The 26,367-nt window shown below is 32.4% G+C and overlaps 1 protein-coding gene across 3 annotated transcripts; it reads left to right on the forward strand.

Moving 5' to 3' along the window:
• The first annotated feature begins 6,093 nt into the window (after positions 1–6,093).
• Positions 6,094–25,987, forward strand: LOC143920546 (uncharacterized). Of its 3 annotated transcripts, none has more exons than XM_077443460.1 (26): positions 6,117–6,166; positions 6,334–6,507; positions 10,969–11,107; positions 13,426–13,510; positions 16,407–16,496; positions 16,726–16,825; positions 16,902–17,049; positions 17,133–17,242; positions 17,323–17,508; positions 17,584–17,781; positions 17,858–18,007; positions 18,892–19,060; positions 19,133–19,185; positions 19,260–19,532; positions 19,710–19,875; positions 19,950–20,722; positions 20,816–20,974; positions 21,055–21,141; positions 21,214–21,405; positions 21,520–21,603; positions 21,678–21,832; positions 22,585–22,805; positions 22,880–23,016; positions 23,096–23,225; positions 25,263–25,511; positions 25,584–25,982. In XM_077443460.1, exons 2-26 carry the CDS (start codon positions 6,435–6,437, stop codon positions 25,744–25,746), a joined length of 4,290 nt encoding a protein of 1,429 aa, XP_077299586.1. In that variant the 5' UTR covers positions 6,117–6,166; positions 6,334–6,434; the 3' UTR covers positions 25,747–25,982. The 3 variants fall into 3 exon arrangements, with proteins under 3 accessions (XP_077299584.1, XP_077299586.1, XP_077299585.1); XM_077443459.1 differs by having other exon boundaries at positions 6,117–6,153; XM_077443458.1 differs by having other exon boundaries at positions 6,094–6,507; positions 25,584–25,987.
• Positions 25,988–26,367: the final 380 nt, after the last annotated feature.

Below are 26,367 nucleotides of genomic sequence, written 5' to 3' on the forward strand. Positions count from 1 at the left end.
CTCATATTTTTCGAATTTCCTCCTTATATCTCTAAATGCTTCTCTTCGAAATCTTTACAAATAAGATGAACTACATATATATATATTTTATTAACATCTAGTGTTATTAACTCTACTTAATACATATATATATATATATATATATATATATATATATATATATATATATATATATATATATATATATATATATCTATATATATATATATATATATATATATATATATATATATATATATATATATATATATATATATATATATATATATATATATATATATATATATATATATATATATATATATATATATATATTATACGTATATATTATATTTTGTGTATTTTAAAGTCCCGCTTTCAAAAGGCAAAAATCTTTGTTATATCTTTATTTGTATCTGTACATTGTTGTACTTACGAGCATGTTAAGTGTTTTGATGTCACGCCACGTGCTGAGATTCTATAGTTTGTAATTAAGAGAAGATGATGATGAAATGATTGTAGATGAAATTTGCGGAAGGTAAAAATATTCGAATAAATAAATAGAGCCAGAAAATGCGAATCAATCAAATTTTCAATTTAAAATTTTCAGTAGTGTATTTATTGCAGTGCTATTTCTCGTACACGTGCATTTGACTTTTTTAATAAATAAATAAGAAATCGTACCTGTCATCTGTTTTGATCGTTGAACTAATAGAATAATAATTTTGTCGATTTTTTTTATGTTTTGGGGATCGGACTTTAAAATGGACTCTAAATTTCATTCTTCTAAACAACTTAGTCATTTCTTATGTCATTCTTATGGGGTTAATTGTTATTAATGAAAAAATATTGAATAAAATATATGATAATATTATTAAACGACTTTGAAATATGTACAAAATAATTCTCTCTTTTCTTATATATTACAAGAAAAAATATATATTATAATTAAAAAAAATAAAAACTCCAGGTGATTTAGATAGATCTTAACTAGACAATCGCCATGGAAATGCTCTTTAAAGTATTTCGATATATTTAATTTACTGACGTCTAACAATTTGTTTTAATTCTAATCATTTCGCTATTTAATTGCATTATGTATTTTATATCTATATTTAAATGGAAATGTTTATCCGCGTTCAAAAAATGTTCTAAATATTCTACGCTACCAAAACTTTCAGCATAAAAAAATCAATCCAGCCGATAATATATATATTTTATATATTATATTATACTATGTACATTGTATATACGGGCGTGTCAGAAGTCAAGATACATTTTTATTATACTGTCGTATCGTGATATTTGACACGTTCTGTATTTTTAATAAAAAAATAAAATAAAAACTATACTACTCAATGCGTGCGCTTTACTAATAACTGTGTGTTTAAATTTTTCTTGTATTAATTCGAAAAATTATTCATATTTATTGTTAAAAACACATAACAGCAGAATTTTACAAAAGTCTATAATCGCTACAAATCTCTTATATTTATTAAATTTATGTTTTGTTCGTATATATATAAAAAGAATATATATGTATTAAATACAGTGGCTGAATAAATATTTTACGAGTATATATTCAGTAAAACTCTATTAAATATATGTATAATAAATTTTAACATATCGCAAAGTTGAAATATGGTGTTGATGATGTAAACTTGTAAAACCAAAATGAACATAGTAAAAATCATATTAACATAGTTTATGTGGTAGATATATTCGTATATACCTATAAATGATGAGTAAAAAACATCTTATGACAAAAATTTATTTTATATATTATAATTTATATTGATTTATTATAAATGTAACGAGTTTTACTGTATATATATATATATATATATATATATATATATATATATATATATATATATATATATATATATATATATATATATATATATATATACATACATATATATATATATATATACATACATATATATATATATATATATATATATATATATATATATATATATATATATATATATATATATATATACATACATATATATATATATAAATATATATATATATATATATATATATATATATATATATATATATATATATATATATATATATATATATATATTATTACATGAATAACATTAGCTAGAAGTACTTTATAAATATATAAAAAATGCCTTTTTGGAAGAAGTATTGTTCGCTATTATAATGTATGAACAAGGAATTCAAAGCTTGATGTAAAATTGTAAAAAAAATAATTTCAAAGAATATCACGAATAAAAATATTTGCATCATAATTAAAAAGAGAGTTTTTCTTTATGTTTATGTACCCTAATTAAAAATATTATATTATACTCGGCGGAAATGAAATTATCAGAGATACTGATTTATGTATTTGTTTCATTGTTATCACTAGACGCATCGAATGGACAATCGTCCATGCAATTTTAAATAAAACAAGAGCAAAAAATCTTCTAAAAAATGGTTTTCTACAAAATAAACAATAGCAAAACCCTCTGCCTCGATCCCTACCTTACCCGTTTAACTAGATTTTAACTGGAGCGGTATTCTTTTGGGGTGGGGCAAGTTGCCAATTTACTCACGGTGTGAAGAGGCGATTATCAGAGAGCAGTTTGGGTTCGGACAAGGCTTGGGTACCCGAGAGGCCCTTTTCTGTATGAAAACACTACTCCAAAGATGCAGAGAAGTCCGTAAACCTGTGTACATCTGCTTTATAGACTTTGAAAAGGCCTTTGACCGTGTCCAACACGCTCGCCTGATGGAAACATTAAAAAATATTGGCCTGGATGACAGAGATGTCAGATTGCTACGAAATATTTATTGGAATCAGACTGCAGTAGTACGTGTCGATGATCAATTCACTGATGAGATTCCTATAGAACGGGGCGTCAGGCAAGGATGCATCCTATCACCTACTCTTTTTAACACCTACACCGAATCCATCTTCCACGATGCTCTCCAAGAGGCGGAGGGCATCAAGGTGGGCGGCGAGACGATCACCAATATAAGATATGCTGATGACACGGCACTAGTCGCTGAAAATTTAGCAGACCTGCAAAGATCTCTAGACCGTGTACATCAAGAAAGCAATCGAAGAGGTCTGCGCATAAATCTAAAGAAAACAAAATTTATGATAGTAGATAGAATGCAAACAGACACCGGGAATCTAACCTTGGATGGAGAGGTGATAGAAAGAGTAAAAAGATTCAAATACCTGGGTACCTGGCTGAATGAAGAGATGGACCCAGATGAAGATCTAAAAATCCGCATCGAGATGGCTAGAACAGCATTTGTAAAAATGAAGGCGGCCCTTACAAACAAGCATCTCAATCTTAATACGCGGTTGAGATTCGCGAAGAGCTACGTCTGGACAGTATTACTACACGGATGTGAGACGTGGACTCTGAAAACCAAGATGATCAGCCGCATTGAAGCTTTTGAGATGTGGGTCTATAGGCGTATGCTGAAGATTCCGTGGACCAAAAAGATATCAAACGAAGCTGTCCTCGGCATGATGGGGAGAGGCAGGGAACTTGTTTCTGTCATCAAGCGGAGAAAGATGGAGTACCTCGGACACATGATACGGGGTCCAAAATACGAATTTCTCCGTTTGATAACCATGGGGAAAATAGAAGGAAAAAAATGGATTGGCAGGAAAAAGTTATCTTGGCTTCGAAACATGCGCATGTGGACCGATATGAGCGCCGAAGAGGTGTTCCGAGCCGCTGAAGACCGATGCGGATATATTCAAATAATCGACGAGGTGGTCGCCAACGTCCGGATGCGGACAAGGCATTAACAAGAAGAAGAAGTTGCCAATGGGCCGAATTGCTAACACACTTTATAAATTAAATAATTCTCCTTGCGCTGTCAATCTAATTTTTTTAATTACAAAGTCAGAGTGAGAATTTTGGTCCTCGCAGTTCTTAGGAAAATTAAAAAAAAAATATATATATATATATATATATATATATATATATATATATATATATATATATATATATATATATATATATTAATTTGTAAAATTTTCTAGAAAATTAATTACATGTATTTTTAAGCAAAAAAAAAATCACAATAAATAGAAAAAATCTATTATAGTCTATTCATTCCAATACTTACGTTTAACACAGTAATACTGGATTTTTAGATAAATTCTTCAAAATCTAGTATTATACTTCAAGTATAATACATTTTTTTTAAACGCATATCTAATAAACAAATAATAAATAATTCATATCTAATAAAGAAGAGCAAACTAACAAAAATCATTATCATATTTGAATTACTGGGTCAAATTTAGATATGATTGGTAAGTTTTCACTTCGGTAGTTTTTTTTGTTACAACCAATATATCGTTCTCTTTTTTGTTCAAAAATAATTTTAATTTAATAAATTATAATTATTCCATGTATTGCCTAGTCACAAAGTGACCATTTTTTTCACTCGTGCTAAAATTTACATCCGAGCCTCAGTTTGACTATACTACGGATAATCATCAGGAAAAAAATATTTTCCTATTGTTAACTTCATAGAAAAACCTTTTTTCCAAGTTGTTTTTTTTGCTTGTTATTTCATACGTATGTATTAGTGCTTCCAATCCCGGAAGGTTACTTCAGCACCGGGATTACGGTGCTGGGAATTTCCGATCCCGGGATCCCGGTGCTAGCACCGGGATTTCAAATGTATAAGAAAAAAAAGTTCAATTGCATGTTTCCATATTTCAAAAATCGATTGCATTTTGCAAAATCTCCCGGTGTTTGACGCAAAAAATACTCCCATATTGGCGTACTAATTTTGAGAGTTTGGCTACATGCTTTAAATTTTCGGTTCGTATCCATAAATTTCTAAGATTAAATAAAACGCATCCGAAAATGTAATTAAATAAAGTAAAAAACAACGCTTTGATTCATTGATTCGTTTTTTACAAATAGTTTGTACCGTCTAGTAATTATTCATCGAAACAATCGACCTTATATAAAAAAAACTCCAATCACATTTACTTTGTTTAAAAAATTTGGATGTGACCAACCTACGACTTTATCTATGTATTTGAGGAATATAAGAAGGATAAAAAACAAAATTCGATAATCGAACATATGTATGTACATACATACATACACGTTCACACATACCGGCTATGAGCGTTTTCAATACAAACTTACACAAGGAAACTTACACAAGACTAAAGTTCTACTTTCGGCTTACGAATTCCGACCAAAATCTTATCAACTCTGTTAGTACAAAAATAATACAAATATAAATTTTCAGCTAAATATGTTCAGGGCATTTTTAACTTTTATATTATAAAAGAAAAAATCCCACCTCTGGTTTATTGTATGTAGTATTTTTCGCAAGCCGGCGTCAAAACGGGTCAGAGAAAATAAATGGACTATGATTGTCATTGCTCATCCCTATTGCTATTGTTTATTGTATAATGTTGTTTTATGATTTTTCCTTATTATTTTTGTAAAAATAATATTTTTAAAGAAATTTTTCCAGCACCGTAATCCCGGTATTCAGAATAGTTTCAGCACCGGGATTCACGGTACCAGAAAACACCGGGATCCCGGGATCCCGGTGCCTTAGTATTCTATGCATAGTTATCACGATTGCTTTGTTCATTTGATTTGTGAACATCGTTGGAATTAACAATGGAATTATCAAAGTTCATACATTTTTCACATACTTTTGGCCCAACACTGCTGGTCACTAGGGTATTTTTTTTTTTGTCGCAACTGTAGCTAATATGTATCCGCACGAATATATGTACGTAATTCAACGTTTTAATTTAAACCTCATTCAGAATGTTTGACTTTATATTCATTCATCCAAATTTCTTATCCGGTTATCTTTATGTGTATTTATTCTATAAGAAATGAATTCTCAATTCATTTCTAACACGTTTCTGACCAAATATTGGTAATATACCCAGTTTGAATTTTTTTTTGTGCTTTTTTAACATAAAATTATACGAGCATGTTCGCAGGCATGTTACAAATGAATCAATATCAATATATTATAGCTTATAAGCGAAGAATATTAATGCGACATACTTGCATACATATATTAAACAAAAAGCAACGTTCACTGTAGGGTTTGGAATGTAACATCGGTACAGTTTAAATCGGTAGCCGGTCAGTTTCGACAAGACTTTGAGACACGACGGTCGTTTATGTCTGTAAATTATGTACTCAAGTTCGAATTTAAATTGATCGACGTTGATTCAGATTAATTTTCAATCAAAACAACGATGTCTCAAAGTTGACTCGTATTATTTGCTCGATTGCTTTCTCGGAAATCTATCGTCGGTTTCGGAGCGTAAACTATTTTTTTGATTTGTATTGTCTTCCGTAGGATAAATTTCAGTGGATAATATTAATCAATGTGATCGTTTTAAACAATTGTGTAGTGATATATTTTATTAGTAGTATTTTTTGTTTTGATTGACGGTCAAAATGCGACTCAAAAGTGATATTTTATGTTTAGTCTTGTTGTGCATCGCAGCCGTACGTGAAATTAGATCTGAAGGTAAGTTTGTTTGCTAAATATTTATTCTTTGTTGAATCTATTGTAAGTAAGCATATACCGAACAGAAATATGAAAAATCATTTAATAATAATAATTCTCTTTTTATCAAACGCAAGAATTTGATAAGTAAGATACTTACATATGTTGATCAGAAAAAAATATTTTATTCGTTTGAAAAGAATTATGTACTTTTTACTTGATGAAATTATAATATGTATGTAATATGTGAATGAAATTGAGTTATATGTATATATATTAATATGTTCATAAACTATTGGTTTGTATTTTTAAGAAATGATCAATTTTATGCTAATCAGTATTTATACGATCTTAAGTAAACTAACCTAACTTAACCTCAGTACATTATATGTATATTCTAAGTATTCGATATGATAATAAATTTACGTTATACTGTTGAATATTGTTATTTAAAATGATCAATATTTACACTGAGTGAACATCCATATTATATATATATTCATGAGTGTATTTTAATGAATTCCTAATTTATATAAAATGTGCAATACAACATTACAAATCAATACAAACGCTATCAAATGTAATAAAACAGTCTGAAATTAAAGCATGGATAGCCTTATTTATTTTCCATATTTTTTTTTTAGATATTTAGAAACATTTTGAATTATATTTGATTTAAGTTTATATGCTTACATACATAAACTTACCATTTTTGATTTTTTTCATAATAATCAGTATCATTTTTTGCCTATATATGTGTGTATGTATGTATTTTGCGTCTCATATACCAGTACTGATGTATACATGAGAAGATAATTTGGAGGGAAATGGACACTTTCAGTCATCACACGTCACCTTGGGTCTTATAATTTGAGATCTGCTCCCTACTTCCTTCGAGTTTAACCATCATTATTATATCCCTAATTGTTGAACGCTGCGAAGATTGAAACAGCAGGACGAACGTACTGAAAACCTTATCTCTTTGCCATAAAATATACATTGTCATAATAAAATAATAAATGATCAAATCACTATATATTCCCAACGCCTTTAGCTATTTCCTTCATTATAGATTGTCCTGAACAGCTTCTGTAATATCAACCTATGATTTATTCAGCCGTTCTATGTATACTGCTTTCAATGTAAATATTCACCTAATTATTTTTGGTTCATTCCAATTTTTACACAAGCCACGAAATTTATTATGAATCTTTTTTACATCATTATTACACCACTCATTAGTAAATCATCTCTAATAGCTTAATATAAAACAATCTTTGTTTCTATCCAATCCTCTTAGAAATCTCATCTCAGTTACCTATGTATTAGTTAGTAGTCATAGAATATCTAAAATTGATATCATTGAGATATTTAAACCACGAGTGACTTGATTATATGACTGGACTCTATTTTTGTCTGTCATAAATATAAACAAATTAAAAAAAAACATTTCTAAAGAAATCAGTGATTTAAACCATTCAAAATCGTATCAAAATCTAGCAAAACATGATGAGACTCTTGTTACTTGCAAATTAACATTCTTTACAAAACACTATACTGTTCTTCAGAGAACATACATATGTATGTACATATGTATATATGAGCCGTTTTAATTGAACGTAGCAGAAGTTCACTTATCTAGATTTTAAAAAATATATTGAAAAACATTAAATGTATGTATAATGCATTAATTAACAATACTTAAAAATATAGGTGGCCTGTAATACATTTATTCTACTTTTCCGAGATTCTTGACATATCAAATTAAATGATAACAATTTGTGAATTAAGTCAAACATAAATAGTATTTTTAGAACTGAAATATAACGGCTCTTTCAAATATATCGGCTCATATCAATATGTATGTACATATATATGTTCACTATGAAGAAACATAAACGCCAGTGTTAAAATTTTTTAATTTGTTTGTTTATTGATATCATAGTTACGTTATTTAGACTTTCATAACCAGGAATTTATTGCCAGAATTTTCACAAGTGCCACGAATCTTTTCACAAGTGGACTTCCTGACGCGAAGAAGTGACTTTTGACGGCAATGTTTTCTCCAAAATGGAACTTTCGCGGGTTTTCTTTATAAATAAATCATTTTCGATGATCTTGTAATTAACCTCTCCAATAATACCCTTGTAATAACTTCTCCAAATGGCTCCCAAATAGGAATCGCAACCGATTAAAATATCAATTGATTGAACATGTGATGGAATATTACAAATTGATATGTCAATAGTACAATTTAATATGGTACGAGGTCATTTTTTTGGAAGAATCGTTTTGCCACAAACCTATATTGATTTATCGTAACTGAAAATCATTATTATGAAGACATATCTTGAACTATTTTTTTTATATTTATTTATTAAGTTTGGACTATTGCGGTATTACAGGAATTCCTAATGCGTCACAATGGTCGAAAATATAACAGAAAGAAAAAATATATACGTATACACAGACAAAAATACATTTATACATAATCATAAAAAAACAATAGCATTATAATAATAGCAGATAAAGTAAAAATATCAAGTAATAAAATACAAAGTCGGGAATGTCTTGCACCTACATATAGCCAGCACCAATATATAAGAACTAGCAGCAAATACAAAACATCCCTGCAAGGCCCAAATGAAAGAGATAAGATCAAAATTCTACTCATATATCACATCCAATTATGAAAATAATGATGAGCACAGACTACCAGACAAATCGGTTTAAATAATTTCCGGTAACCTACGCTCACTCAGGTGGAAAATATCATATTCAGGCTCAGCAGCAACGTTTTCTTCGAGTAGTTGGATAGCTTTTGGAAGAGGAGCCATCCGATAAAGAAGTGTGCGGGCAGGAGGTGCAGCCATCAAATGACGATGTCTACCACGCACATAATTATTAAGGACTTAAAATCCCAAATATTCCATTAGCGACGGGCATGACATATTAGCACGTCGAAGCTAGAGAACAAAACAAATTAATTTATAATAATAACACTGTTCGACAAATGACGACTTTTGTTTGGTTCAGAGACGAGATATGACTTTTCTTATAGAATTATGGCCAGTGAACACGAATCTGGTAGTAAAAAATGTTGATTGGCTCGAGATTCGGAGATATTGGAATATTGGAGTTAATTTGAAGTGTACTGAACTCTAAATCGGTAAAATTGCGAGCAAAAAGCTCGTACAAGTGTTTACTCGTATTTACACGAATCTGAATTGAATTAATAGGGATAATATATTAAATTATCTTTATATGAGAATTAAATAAAATTCCACTTAGAAAAATCATATTTCGACTATTATTGTGGATTAATAAAAAAAATTCTATTGATAACTGGCTTACCTCGATAAAATAAACGATTTTGAGACATCGACCGAACAACACCAAGATATAGAAAAATCGCGCGATTTAAAAACACATATATCTCTGAATCTCGAGCCAATCAACATTTTTTATTACCAGATTCGTGTTTACTGGGCATGGATCTATAAGAAAAGTCATATCTCGTCTCTGAACCATTTTCGTGTAGAACAGTGTAATTCATGATAATAATGTATAATAATTCAAGTTGACATCCAAACATTTTTGAGATCAAGAGACGAGTTTGAACTTTTCTCGATGAAGAAATCAACAGCCAGTTCTGTTGGTAACAGCTTGTGTGGATATTTTGGAAAGATATGACATTTAAAAAACACCAAATTCTGGCTGTAGGAGGCAAAAGAGAGTCAGATTTCTGACATGGAAGGCCAAAGTATCAATTTGCAAGATTGAGGAATTAAATACTACTGGAAAATAGTTTCTGAAGCATTCAAAAGTTGGAATCAACTGACGAAGTCATAAACAAACGTTTATTATTCATAATAAATGAGATTTAAAAACATATTGAGTTGTGAAGGGGCGGAAGAAAGCTACTTTTGGATAGCTAGCTGTCGTCGCTTCGATCTGACCCAAGATTCCAATATAATTTTTAATGATTTCTCTAGCTTTATATGCCAGTAAAATATCAAAGCGATCTAAAGAGTGGAAGTGGTTCAAATTTGAATCAAAAAATTTTGACAGACAGGAATTTCACGGTTCAAGCTAGTAAAAAGCGTGTAAAAAATGAATCTCATACAATATGAAAATTTAAAAAACAATCAAATATAACAGTTAATTTCGCAGTTCGGGTTTATTAATACACTCGATGACGAGCAAGCGACCCCAGTATACAATTTATGTAAATTAGAACGCTTCTTGTACATCTTACACAGAGTTTTGGTGAATTATTGTCGGTGTGATGCAATTAATACGGTTTCCTTGGAATGCCAGGTCAACCCGACAGACGTAGCCCTTGACCTCACTTCATTTCAATTGACACGGGCAATACAATCCTAAATTGGAAGACCAGGTCGTATTATGACCTCGTTCGACAGCCACTCGCTACATTTGCATGTCTTACTTATTTTTGATATATTTTTCCTTGATTTTCAGATGCTTCAGAGGATGATTTGGATTCGTGCTGCATCGATGGAGAGTATTGGCTGTTAGACGGTTGCGAGAGACCCAGTGATTACGAAGGATCTAAACAATGTGTGGACAAAGCCTTGTCGTGCTGTCAGATTACTAAAAAGTATGATTTTCATTTTTGATACATAATACATAGTGAGTTTGTAACAAATCACACAACTATGTATGTGTATGTTTGTGTATGCTTGTATTTGCTACAAACATGCAGGGGATGATGTATAATTGGATGGGTTCAAAAGTACAATACAATTACATGATGTAACGTTTGATGCAATTAAGAAATGATTTAATACGTCAATTAATGCACCAGTGAACTGTTAAATCGTTAAATTTAACAGGCAATCAGCCCAATGGTATTCAATATGTGATTCATGATACATGAAGGGGCTTCGAAAATTGTATCATCTACTTTTTGTCGGATTTGAGACTGTATTGACGTGATTGGTTAACAATAAAGACAATTTTTATACTTTTAGATACTACATATATATTATCAGTGGTAATAATATAATATATAACTCATTTTATATATAAAAATCCAATAAGGATTTGATTATATATTACTTTTTTTCAACTGCACGTCAACAGCCGTACGAAAATTATTCTTAGTACATTATATATGGACACATTCATATGTTCCTTGATATTTATGTGTCGTATTGGCAATAGAATTAACCGAAACGATCTATTCATATTATACAGCAGTACATGTCACCGAAACGTATTAAGAAGAACTAGTTTTCTTTGTGGAAATATTTAAGCATGACGAAACGTCATAGTGGCGAGTGCAACCGTATTAACGAAAGTGCGCATGCACATATGAATATTTTCGGAAACTTAATATATGACAATATTGACTCAACGATACGACGCAAGCAATATTGTGCCGTATTGTAATGTATATTTGAGGCGATTTTGTCTTCCACTCGGTCCAAACAAGTCTGAACATGCCGAAACGTGCGCTGCTGGGTAGTGTGAATAAAAGTAGTCCTTTCCGTGCAGTGTTGTGACGAGCTGTTGACGTCCATTGCTTAATAATATAAACTTACTTTAAAGGCATCTATGTACATATACATATATGTATACATATATATATATATATATATATATATATATATATATATATATATATATATATATATATATATATATATATATAAACATATGTATATACATATGTTTTTATTTATTACAATTATTATTATCAGTATGTATTATCAAGTGTTAAGTTATATTTAGAAGTAAGCTTATTTTGAGATGTATAGTACATGACTACTTGTGTAAGATTTTCACAACTTAAAATGCTTATTCAAATTTCTACGGTTTTGAAATGAAAATATTTGTAATTTTATCTGGTATATTAAATAAAATCTTAAAATAAATACTTTTTTACAAGCATTCTAATGGAAAATTTTGGAATGGACTGGGTCATGAACAAAAATCAGCGTTTTATGAATGTTTTTCGCACAAAAAATGGTTTACTATTATTAATTTCTTAGAAAACCCATTCTTTTTTGCTGTCTTACTTAGAACACTAATGGAGAGGTCTATTTTTCAATCACTGGAGACCAGTCATGACGGTTAACACCACCATTGCCTCAATATATGTACATATGTAGCTGTAAGAAAATTAGTAAAAATATCTAGAATATGTTCGAACGTTTTCGCACTATATTATGTAGGCTTTCATTTATTAATATATTTTTTAAACTAAATTTTTTTAATCAAACAAAAATCAAGACAAATCATGTCATAGTATTAATTAATTAGTACGATGATATTAGTATGTATATTTAATCTAATGCAATGTATGAATAAGTACAGTTGATATATATAAAATAAAGACAATGCAAAATCAGCAAGATCTTAAGATAGTATGGAAAATATATTAAAAAATAAATGCTATTATATGTAAAGTAATCATTATCAATAGTCTTGAAGTCAGTGAAAATTTCTTCATGATACAGTTTAAAAAGCTCCATTTTATACCATGAAACACAGATTAAGCACCATCAGGTTAATAGCCTGTTAAATTTAACAATTCACTGGTACATTAATTGATATGCCAAATCATTTATTAATTGCATCAAACGTGCGATGCTAAATTCGAGCAATTTCCGCACGAACGACCCAAAATCGAATGATTTATGCCCACGTCCCTGTTACAATATCAGTCCACGGGCAGACAACAAAATTGCAATCGTTTAACAGATGCAAATTTATGACTAAACACCATTATTTTTCCTCGGACCATACATATTTATGGTAAACGAGCGCCTTGAATAAAAAACGCGGTGACCCCTCGTGTGGCTTGAATCGACTTTACATAATGTATTTAAGAATCGAACGTGGAATCGATTCAAATTAGTTATGTACAATTTCATTGTTTCGATTGTAGTATTGGATATGTATTAATTTCAGAAAACAAGAGGAAAAGTGCGCGAAAGGAGTGACTGCAGCCAATAATGACGAAGATTGCAACAATTTAGAAGACGAAGATATGAGCGTAAGTGTTATTATAATTCCTGATTTAAAATTGCATATATATGGTCGCATATTGTTTGTTGATATGTTTTTAACGAATTAAAGGCTTATTTTTAATGAATATATACATGTTTAAATAATAAGTATTAGGTAACATTATATCTTTTGATGAAGCGATTTGTTGCTTGAATTGTCAGCTGTACAAATTATTGCTTACAATATTCGTATCGTGTGTAGCAATTTTATCAAACAAATTTTATTTATTATCAATTACCATATACCAGGAAGGTCTAACGAGTAACCACAATGCGCTTTCCTTGCCAGCAACATTGTAGATTTGATACAATTACACTGTTCGACAAATGATGACTTATAGATCTATGCCCAGTGAACACTGATGTTGATTGGCTCGAAATTCGGAGATTTATGTGTTTTTTCGCGTGATTTATCTATATCTTGGTGTTATTCGGTCCAAAGCTCAAAATCTGTCAATTTCCTGTTCAAAATAAATATTGGAATCTATAGTTGGGTATTTTATCTTTCATTTGCAGTACTTTTCAGCTTTCAAATATCTCTAAGTAGTCGTCCAGTTCAAATCAAAAGTCAAAAGTACGTATTTTCACTTGGTATTTTTTCCCACTGTTAATACTATTTTATATTGAGCATTTTCTATTGAAACATGTTTATTTGGATAGTGTTCTGACCACACTATTTTTTGTTTTCGTTTAAAAGGGCTTAGATTTGTTTGGAAAGCATATGTATGTACATATGCTTACAAATTATAGCCAAACTTCAGAAAATACAGCATAAATATAAGAATCGTATTTAGAAGAAAAAAATTGTCTGCAGGATAATTGTCTCATATTTAATGTAATATGAATAGGAGGAAGACTCAATCTGACAATTGTATTAATTGTTCACTTCTAGCACTATTTATAATACTAATTTTTGCAAATATATCGCAATATTCAAAATAAAATGCTTTGAATCTATTACATTTTTCCACAATTTTAGATACATTTAGTACATGTGTATGTAATTATAAAATATTACAAATTTCAACTACTCTAAAGAACAAAGAATTAAAATTTGACTTCTTTTCACGTTTGCGCTATCAGTTATCAAATTCCGAGTTCGGTTTTACCCAACATTGTTTGCGTTGAGACGTTCTCTGATAATAATGCACTCTATAGAGGCTCGTACTCTTCATTCAACATTTTATATTGTTACATATCTATATATTATATGTATGTGTGTCGACTTAGTGATAAAGTTTTCACTCAAGATTCGATCTATTTACCCGTTCAAATCTGGTTCAAGTTTTACATAATAATAGTTTGCCCGTGACCCCACCTCTATGTACATTATTAACAGTTCTTGGACAAATTGTGCTGGTCGATTTTTCTTTCTTATGTACGAACTTTATTATACATATGTATATTGCGATAAGCTAAGTATAACGTCAGTATGCAATTATAATATTCAATTCTGGGTAATTGATGTTGGTTTGCGGTCGATAAATGACAATCGGTGAATTTCAAATATAATAATACCGCATTTACATTGTATGTTTGTATATAATAAAGATGAAATATTAAATGGATACAATTTGTGTTTTCAGATTTTTTTAATAATTCAAGGAATCGGCGTGTATGTATGTACATCTTTATGTACATATGTACGAATGTATCCATTACAATGGTCATAAGATAAACCTCTTAATAAGTCTTAATGTTTAACAAAAACACTCATCTGAGAGGTCAAACTCTCTGACTCCAAAAATATGTTTATTAGAAAAGGGTACGATTAATGGTGCATTAAAAAAATAACTTTGCTCCTTAGAACGAATCAATTGCACATTAGAATAAAATAAATTTGCTCATTATATATGTAGGTATAAACATACTTATAATAAAAAAATGTTGCATTAAGCAATATTTTATTTATAAAAAAAATGTTTGAATCATTTAACAAATTAAAAAGTACGCAATTGAATTTGCAATTTAATTCACGAATTCTGAACTTACGAGATAATACGATTAAACATCTATTATACAGAGTGGGCCAACTTGGATGGTTGTTGGATGTGACGCTGTGGATCATATACATACCTATGTACATATGCGAGATCTTTAATGCTCAGCGTTAATGCGCGTTTTATTCATTTTAAGTTGCTTTATTTATTTTTGTTGTTGTGAAAGTAGCTTATTAAACGCCCGCATTTGATTTTAAAATGCTAACCTAATTTTAAACAATGGATATGTAATTTTTCAAATGATCAATTTTTTAAATTTTTTATTATTTTTTAAGTCTTATTGCTTATTTTATTTTTTTAAGTGAACATAAGACTTTTTTGTGTTCTTTTGTTTTATGATCTAACTATTTTTTTCTATTGGTGTTTATATGTATGTAACTTTATAACTGTTCTATAACTATAATTTTTCTATTGCTGTTTTTTTAATACATTACATTATTTTTTTTAATCGATATAATATTTTTTGAATTCCCACAAATTTTATAAAATTCTTACGAAAAATGCGCATTTAAATTGTTCGCATTTCAAAATAATCAGAGAATTTTATTCTTCTATTTGTCTATATCTGACAAAAAATGCACTGCATGATATTTTTTTACAGTAACATGTAATTATTTTTAATGTATGAATACATACTAGGTAGCCCAAAAGTTTATTATTAATTTTAAATATACTACCAATACAATTTTAATTTACTCATTAAAATCGTATAACATTAAGTTACATAACTTCACGTCCACTTTTTCTATATATTATATCAATGTAGTTAAACTGAAAAATAAGCTTATAAAATACATATAGCTTACTAAATATATAAAAAAAACTTTTGTACCACTCTGTAGAAATTTTTCCGAAATTTTGATATTTATTTATCAACTTCTAGAAATGCTGCGAAACGTGTAGACTGGGTATGACTTTGGGTCCAGACTCGAATTGCGATGACAAATCAGAGCCATTTTACTCTTGTTGTATGGTGAGTATGCAATTATGTGCCTTTCAAAGGTTCAAGAATTCTTTTCTCCTTTTTTTAGTACGATTCAATCGGTTAATTTTTAGAAAGCTTTACTTTTTTTCTTCCAAACATGCTTCCAAAGCGTCGTTCATTGAAGTCCCTTCAATTTTTGATTTTTTTTAATAACTATTTGGAATTTTTGAGTGTATTATAAACACTTAAATTGATTGAAATTAACTACCCAATACAGACAAAACTTAATGAGAAAGAAGAATCAACCGAAGCAACGCAACCCAAATCACCTGAAGTTGCCGTAACACCACCATCGTCACCAGTTGCTAAAACCCTAGGTAATTCTCAACTTGACCCATTCTAACACAAAATCTTTCAAACCCACGGTATTCAAACTACTTCCACTTTCTTCAGTTCCAGATCCAGACGGCTGTGACACGCTTGGCAACGAACTGTGTGCTCACAAATGCATCCCATCAGGCTCATCTTACAAATGCGTCTGCAGACCAGGCTTCAAACTAAGATCAGACAGCCATTCCTGTCAAAAGATTGACTCTGACAGGTAAAACAGGATGGAAGATCAAAAGATTCACTGCTTTATAAGAAACATATATGCCTTGAATATCATCATCCTTCAATTTTTAGATGTCTCAAAAACAACCCTTGTCAACATAAATGTGTAGACACTGGAGATGCTATTGCTTGTTCTTGTCAACGTGGGTTCGAGTTATTGGAAGATAATGTTTCTTGCATCGGTAATTCATACCACTAACTATGAACTTTTCTATTATACATTCCTCAAGACTTGCATAACATGATTTTCATCAATTAACAGATATTGACGAGTGTCAAATCGAAACGCACAAATGTAAAAGTGGAAAGGTTTGCGTCAACACTATCGGTTCGTACAAATGCGTGGACGATCCCACTGCTCCTCAAACAGAAGCTGAAAGCAAACCATCTCGTAAAATTACTTGTCCTCCAGGATACAAAGCCAACAAACAGAATTTAGTCTGTGACGGTAGTACTAATGGATTATCAGTTTCATTTCGTCAAAACGAAGCATTGATTCTAATTTGATTTGTGATTTGTGTAGACATCAATGAATGCGACCAAAATCCATGCCCACCTGGAAGAATTTGCGTAAATACTTTGGGTTCGTTTACCTGCAGTCATGGAGGCGTTGCTCAGTTCTCTCCAGATTCCTCCGCACCCAAACATTCAGATCTGACACCTACCGAAGAAATCTGTCCACCAGGATTCAGGCTGCATCCTGAGATTGCAGACTGTGTTGGTAAGACCCTTTGAGACACACTCTTTCTCTATACATACCTACATACATATGTAAACTTTATTTGTTTTTGTGTTAGATATTGACGAGTGTGCTGAAGAGAAAGACGATTGCAACAGGATGAGTCAGTTCTGTTTGAACATGCAAGGATCGTTCTTCTGTCAAAACAAGGCCTCAAAGACTTCGTGTCCTCCTGGGTATAAAATAGTACCTGGAAAAGGATGTGTCGGTAAATTATTTTAATACAATCGCAACATAAACTCTTCCTTTCCACTAGTTCATGGTATTTTCCTTATTAATAGCACATGTCCATTTTTTCTATGAAACATACAAATATAACCCACTTTTTTATCTTTCATTCATTCCACATATGTCAATACACAGTAGTCACACATTCCAATTTCTATGCCATATGTACATATATTCATCTTTCGATATTCGATACTTTTTAAGGTCTGTTTATACTGGCACAGCACAGACCAGCAGCTGCACGTAAACAGTAGTACGAAAAATATTCTCTAGTACATTCTATATGGACACATTCATATGTTCCGTAAAATGTATGTGCCGTAGACTTAACAGCAAACGCTGACACGATCAATTTATATTATACAGCAGTTTATGTCACTGAAACTTATCAAGCAAAACCGGATTTCTTTTTGGCCACTGTGGAAATATTCACGTACGACCATAATTTTGCTTTGCAGTCGGCCAAACCAAATATGAACACACCAAACCGTCCGCTGCTGTATAGTATGAAAAGAAGTAGTCTTTTCTGTACAATTATATGCAGGATAATATAAATAAACCTTTAGGCGTATTCCATAGTTTTTTTAATCTTCTTCCTAAAACAATTCAAACTTAAAATTGACTAATAAAAGTGATAAAAGATTGAATTTGAGTACATTTCATTGGAAATTTCGAAGTAGGATCTTCTTAAAAATATATATTAATAGGTATTGATATTTAGTATATAATTTTAAAATCAACTATGCACATATATACTACTCTGTTTAAAAAAAATTCTACATACATAATAAATTCATTACTTCAATATTGTGCGAAGCAAAGTGCAAAATCCTTGACCCGATAAAAAATGCACCATTGTTTCAGATATTGACGAGTGCGCTGAAAACCCTGACATTTGCGCTCCAGACAGTATTTGCGTCAACGACTTGGGTAGCTACGATTGCAAAATAAGACCTCCAGGTGGTAAAATTCCACTTCCGGTCAAGCCATCATATCCTGCTTCTTCAAAACCGACCGCCAATCCAACCAACACGTAAGCATAATCGAATCTAAACACATAAGTAAGTTTGTAGTATTGTCATGAAATCATCCTAATCGTTTGCAGAAGATTGGCATGTCCCAAAGGATACAAGAGGACTTACAATGGCGGCTGTGCTGGTACTTCATAACCACTCTCAACACACCTCATTGAAGTATTGCTTCAACTTACACTGTATATTATTTCATTTTAGACATCAACGAGTGCTTGGAAGGTATCCATAGCTGTGACGAGTATCAAGAATGTCACAACACTTTGGGCAACCATCGTTGTGTTTGTCGAAATGGCTTCAAAAAGGACCCCATAACTTTGGGATGCATTGATATAAATGAGTGTCAGCATTCAAACATGCACGATTGTATCGATGGTCAACGTTGTGATAATACCATAGGTTCCTATCAATGTATACGATATACTAGCTGTGGTACTGGATACACTTTGAACGCTGCTACTGGAATTTGCGAAGGTATTTATGATCTTGGATTAAATTTCTATCACAAAAATGATCATAGATATTATAAAAACTACCACGCGTTTGCGCAAGATGTTGAACTAATAATTATGGTCTTTCGATAACAGTCACCTTTCCCTATATATTTAACAAAAGCATTTCCTTCATGTATGTAATGTTGCCTACTTTTAGATGATGATGAATGCTCATTGGGTTCGCACAATTGCCACATGATAGGATCTCAATATGAATGTTTGAATACAAGGGGCACGTTCAGATGCATCAGACGAAGACTGCCTGCTACTACGCCGACAACCACGACGGTAGAGTCAGACTACTACTATGAAGAAGAATATGTGTAATTTCAAACATTCAAATTTATACTATTTCCAAATAAACATGCATTCTAAGCTTAAGTTGGGACCACTTTAGGGACGTCGAAAACACTTCAACAACACCTAATGTCCAACCCAGCGCCACTGAAATAAACAGGCAACCTGAATATAACCGACCAGAAACCAGAACGACAGAAGCGACGACACCTGCACGACCATCTCCAGTCTATCTCGAACAACCCAGAAGACAAGAGTCGACTCCTTCTAGATACACTCCTCCATCTGTGAATCCTACGTATGAACAACCCAGAAGACCTGAACCACCAAGGTATACTCCTTCACCACCTAGACAACCTGAATCAACGCCGCCAACTTACGAGCGACCCAGAAGACCTGATGCAACACCGCCAACTTACGAGCGACCCAGAAGACCTGATGCAACACCCCCAACTTACGACCGACCCAGAAGACCTGAACAAACGCCACCAACGTACGAGCAGCCCAGAAGACCGGAACAAACGCCACCAACGTACGAGCAGCCCAGAAGACCTGAACCAACTCAACCGACGCCAGAACAACCTAGAATACCCGATCTAGTTCCTATAATGCCCCCACCTATTTCCTATCAACCAACAGCTGAAAGATACCCACCAGTGAGACCAGTGGAAGATCGTACTCCGATTCGAAAAGAAGATAGGACACATTATATTCCAGACGGTAACAAACGAGTAATAGTCGTCACTCCAGATCAAGATGGAAACATAGCAATAGATACAAACAAACTTCCAGAGAATACTCTGGCAACTTTAGTACCCAGAGAAAAACACTGTCTGCCAGGATATGCGATGAACCATATTGGAGAGTGTGATGGTTTGTATTATGATATAAAGTTGAATCATGATATCAAATAATGTACGTTTGCTTTCCAATTATAACTGATTAAAAATGTACTGATATTTACAGATATTGATGAATGTCTACAAGGCAAATATAGTTGTAGTTCAGAGAGTGAAGTTTGCAGAAATACAGCTGGAGCTTACATGTGTGTATGTGCCTCAGGTTACCTGAAAGAAACTGCTACTGCGATATGTAGAAAAATTGAACCAATCCCAGCTCCTCCACGTACATAATTAATACACTTTTAATAACAAATAGTAATAAAAAAAAATGGTATGAGCACTAGCATGAAACTTTTTTTGCAGAACCATCTAAGCCTCAATGGTGGGCAAGACCTCGGCGCAATTGTAATATTGGATACCAATTGGATGTTTCTACTAATGAATGCATTGGTAAACATTCTATAATTGAATACATATGATTTTGAAGGACACATTTGACTTATGTGCGACATCTGATTTTAGATATAGACGAATGTGCTGATGGCACATCCAGGTGTGCTCGAGGAGAAATTTGTATCAATACCCAAGGTGGGTATAGGTGCCAGTGCGGTGAAGGCTATCATTCGGTTCACGGAAGATGTTTATCTTTGGAACCACCGACATTCACCCCACCCCCAGTTCGCCAGCCAATTTATCCATCTGTAATTCAACCAAGTATGTAAATCAACCAAGTTGTAAAAATACATAGGATAAGTCTCACACCTCAGTTTCTTATGATACCAGATTATGCTAAGAACTCTCCTTTGTCTAAATTGTCCCATTTTTCAGCTCGAACTGTTCAAGTGACAAGACCTCCACCTCAATCTTTCTGCTCACCAGGGTACAGATTAGCCGAGAACAATCATTGTGTTGGTACGAAGACTTCACAAGTACTTCATTTAAATTGACTTCCGAAACTCTTCATTTTATTAATGTGTAAATTTCAGACATAGACGAATGCGCTTTAAATCTGCATTCGTGTACTGCGGATCAACAGTGCATCAATGCAGCCGGAGGCTATTTGTGCAGATGTGCTCCAGGTCATAAGGTCGTAAACGACGTATGCGTAGACATTGACGAATGCACTGAAGTTAAAGGAAAAGTAAGTTTTTTTTCTTATTTTAAAAACTTAATGGTAAGAACACACTGAAAAGTGCGGCATGGGACGTGCTCATGGCTTCCAGATATGATGGGTGTGATGCCATTGTTAATTCGTACGATCTTATTATTTCGATAAATTTCATACGTCAAATCAAATCAAAATACGTCAATACAACTATAAAATATCACCAAAAACATTCCAGGGGTTGAGTTTTGTCAAGATCGCGATGGCATAGATTAGGCGTGTTAGCGTATTTTTAACCAATTGGTCCATTTTCTTCTAGATATTGTTTTCTTTCACTCTTCTGTAGAACATAGCCTAATCAACATTATTAGGACCTCTTAAAAGATAAAAGATTTAATACCACATCTAGATTATACATAATTCTGTGCTGTTTGCTCCCACATTCATCTACCTATCTTACCTACATACACTCTTGACCTTTTCATATTAGTTTTTACTCTTCGTACTGTCTTAAAATCTTGATAATAATTCCAAGTAATTCTTGCTAAAAACCATCCAAATCTTCTTTCGTTTAGTGTAAATACGTATATGCATACTTATATGTACATATGTACATATGAATAGCTCACAGCTTACGATGCTTCACACTTTTCATATGGTAAGAAAAAGTAGTAATATTTAAAATCTATAAAAGTAATCAACATACCATTCAACGATTTGTCTCTTACAAATATTTATGGTCAAAGATCAAAAACTTGATTGTTTTCAAAGCATACCTGTCCTTTCAGGCATGCTCCCATTACGCGACTTGCGTCAATACCATCGGCTCATTCAGATGCGATTGCAAACAAGGGTTTACACTATCGCCAAACTCGCATCAGATATGTACCGACATTGACGAGTGCGAATCAAATGGAGGAAAGGGTATATGTCATCACAAGTGCATCAACACGTGGGGTGCATTCAGATGCGCTTGTGACAAGGGATTCCGTCTGCAAGCTGACAACAGGTAAGTCGAACCTGAAGATTTATGTAGACAGTCGTCTGGAACTAATTTTCATTTATATTATCCGAAACTTTCAGAACCTGCTTAGATTTTGACGAGTGTGCTGATCCTCATAGAAGACTGTGCATAGGACAATGCGTGAACACTCCAGGCAGCTACAAGTGCGGATGTCCCAAAGGATACAGGCTGGGCAACGACCAACGAAACTGCATAGGTATTTAAGTATTAAATTCGTATGACATTAAACTACATTTAGAATTTGACAAAAATTAAAAATTTCCGTACTCTCACAGATGTGGATGAGTGCGAAACTGGCGAGTTGGTGTGTGGAGCTGAAGAAGTGTGCCAAAACGTCAGAGGAGGTGCTCGATGCAACTCCATATCCTGTCCTTCAGGATATGCCAGAGATCCTGGCAGTAAACAGTTGAGTATTTTATAATTTCATTATGAACCATTGGAACTATCAACTAAATGACGTCGAAGATCATTTATCACGTGATTTCATTCCAATTTATAATACTAGCTGTTTGTCATATATATGTAGGTACATACATGTTTATGTTTGTATACATATGTACATAGATATCTATTAAGGTTCGTTTACACCAGTAATGCTCAAGCAGGTAAATATCAGTACGAAAAACATGCTTTAGTACATTCTATATGGGCACATTTATTTGTTCCGTAATGCGTTAGTGACGTACCGTAACAGCAACAACCAACACATCTATTCATATTATACAGCAGGACATGTCACCAAAACGTATCAAGCAGAACCGGTTTGCTTTGTCTGTGGAAATATTCAAGCATAACGTGACGTCATGCTGGTGAGTGCACCCGCACTAACGAAAGTGTTGCCATGTGCATATGAATATTTTCGGAAACATCATATTTTGACAATATTGACTGGACGATACGACGCAAGCAATATTGCACAGTATCGTTACGCAATGTAATGCATATGTGAGCTGATTTTGACTTGCTCTCGTCCAAAACAAACATGAACGTGCCGAAAACGGGCAGTGCTGAATAGTATGAATAGAAAGTCTTTTCCAAGCAGTGTTGTACCGAGCTGTTGGCGTGCTGAGTAATCGTATTGGATTGGAACTCTCATTGACAAATTTATCATGTATTTAAACATTTCAAATAAACACAATTGGTAGAGACACGTATTCTTATAAAATACTCTAAAGAATCTTTGAACAGACATTCTGAAATGTAACTGGATGGATTCTTATAAATAATGTGGTGGACAAAACGGTGAACATCACAACATCCCCGAAAAAATGATACCGCGACATAATATCTACGAAAAAAATGACAACACGACATAATGTCTACGGACAAAATGATAACGCGTCATAATGTCTAAGGACTTCCAAATAGCACGTGTATTTGAGAATCTAATTATAAAATTTAAAGTTAGTTTACTCGTCTCCTTATTTACGTATCAATAACGTTGATTACATGTATATTTCAAAATCTGTACAATCATTAAAAAACTAAGTCTTGGATGATGACTCTTAAGTTATTGAACATACTATAATATTGTTGCGTAGGGGTGGGTGGAGAATCCAAGTAAAAGGCCAACAGTCATCTCACAGCATTTATTGATGATTAAGGAGATACACGCACTGGCAGTGCTCAGTCCAGAATGACCTGATATCGCCTACGTACCGCCTTATAAAGGGTAGATCTCTCAGGACGTCTAATCTGTTTACCTATTGTATAGTCACGTATTCGGATATGTATTCCCACGACATTAAGTCTCCCCGTACCGATTCTGAAAAAGGACTAATAACGGTCATTGTTTAGCCTAAATGCACTTAGAGTCCAGATATAATCCTGGAAGTAAGTTCAAGCACTTAGTTAATCCGTTAACAGATATCCATTGGTCCTAAGTGCAAGCACTTAGTTAATCCGTTAACAGATAACCCTTGAACGGTCACATAGTCTCTGGGATTCTATTCGCTTAATCCGCGGCGTACGTAACAATATTATATAATTTTGTTGATTATGAAAAGCATGTTATATTGTACTCAAAAGAAGAAACAAATCACGCCCACTAAAGGTTAACAATAAATAAAGTGAAAAAAATCATTGTTTTCTAATTAGCAAGGAGGATTCGAAAGTTCTTATAATAAAGTTTATTATTTAAGATTAAATTTAGATTATATTGGCGCATATAATATTTATTTATTAATATGTCAAAGAATGAGTATAGAACTTCGTCATCACACGTTTTTTCGTCAAAAATTCGTTTTTGAACATATGAATGTCATATTATGTCCCGTTCATTCCCTATTATTTTGTCCGTAGATATTATGCCGCGTTATCATTTTGTCGGGGACGTTGTGTCGTTCGCCGTTTTACCCGGGAACGTTTAGTCATGGAACTAAATAATGTTTTATGAAGTTTATTTTTTTCCAAATTTTAAAATCTTAATTTTTCTATTTTCAGTCGCTGTCGTAAAATCTACAGAACATGCCGAGTTGGTGACATGTCTTGCCTACAGCAGCCAGACACTTACTCGTACAATTTCATAACGTTCGTTTCCAAACTTTACATACCGGCTGGACCAAATCCTCAGGTCGATCTATTCACCATGAAAGGACCCAATTGGCCAGGTGCAAGGTTGGACTTCCAATTGAATCTAATCGACGTCAGATCACCACCGGGCGTTGAACCCGCCACATTAAGCTGCTTCAAGTACTTACTAAATAATATTTTGTAAATGAAAAAATTGAAACTTGTGCTTCATAATTTCAAATTTACTTTCAGCTTGAATCAATCAGCCCATCAAGCTCTGATTTCGCTTGGGAAGCAGCTGCTCGGTCCTCAGGACATTCACTTGGAGCTGGCCATGAAACTGTACTCGGATGGAAACTTCGAGGGGACAGCGGTGGCCAAAGTGTTCATATACATTTCTGAATACGAATTTTAATAAGTGTTGTGTGATGTATGTGCGTTAAAAGTATTGTTAGTTTCGTTTATTAAATAGGAGATTTTTGTTTATCACTTCAATGGACGAAAATTTGATTAAAAATGGTGCTTCGTATGAATCATATTTGTATACCTTATAAATCAGCCATGTCCATTTTTATTTGTAAATAAGTCTGTAATCTTGCATTGTTTTTCTCGTATCGAATCTGAAATATATACTTAGTATCAAATTTTGTTAATTTTATATTTATTTTATTCAATCAATCATGTACCCTCGTCTAACCAACAGAATTGACCAATGTGAATCATAGAATTTTTGATAAGGAATGCATAAATATGATGACCCTGTATTCAGTATATTTAGAGTACATACATATATATGTAAGTCCTGGTTACATGCTATCCATCTACATAAGTGCGGCAAGTCCTAAGACCAAAAGACTTAGTTTTCAGCAAAATGAAGACAAATCTAATGAACAGTAGTACAGCACAGCAGTAACCATCAAAATATAATTATTTATTTATTTTAAGTTTAAGTTTGAACCATTGTGGCATTAGAGGACTTACTAATGTGCCACAATGGTCGCAAAAATACAGAGAGACAAGAAAAAGAAAAATATAT

This window comes from Arctopsyche grandis, chromosome 12 (genome assembly GCF_051622035.1).
Source record: "Arctopsyche grandis isolate Sample6627 chromosome 12, ASM5162203v2, whole genome shotgun sequence".
In the NCBI taxonomy this organism is placed as follows: Eukaryota; Metazoa; Arthropoda; class Insecta; order Trichoptera; family Hydropsychidae; genus Arctopsyche; species Arctopsyche grandis.

What these genes read in the sequence shown, in the direction of transcription:
- LOC143920546 (XM_077443458.1), top strand. Translation starts at nt 6,435, where the DNA reads ATGCGACTCAAAAGTGATATTTTATGTTTAGTCTTGTTGTGCATCGCA. An exon ending in CAAAAGATTGACTCTGACAG is followed by an intron (nt 17,050 to 17,132) that starts GTAAAACAGGAT and finishes TTCAATTTTTAG; the next exon opens with ATGTCTCAAAAACAACCCTT. An exon ending in CGAGAACAATCATTGTGTTG is followed by an intron (nt 21,604 to 21,677) that starts GTACGAAGACTT and finishes TGTAAATTTCAG; the next exon opens with ACATAGACGAATGCGCTTTA.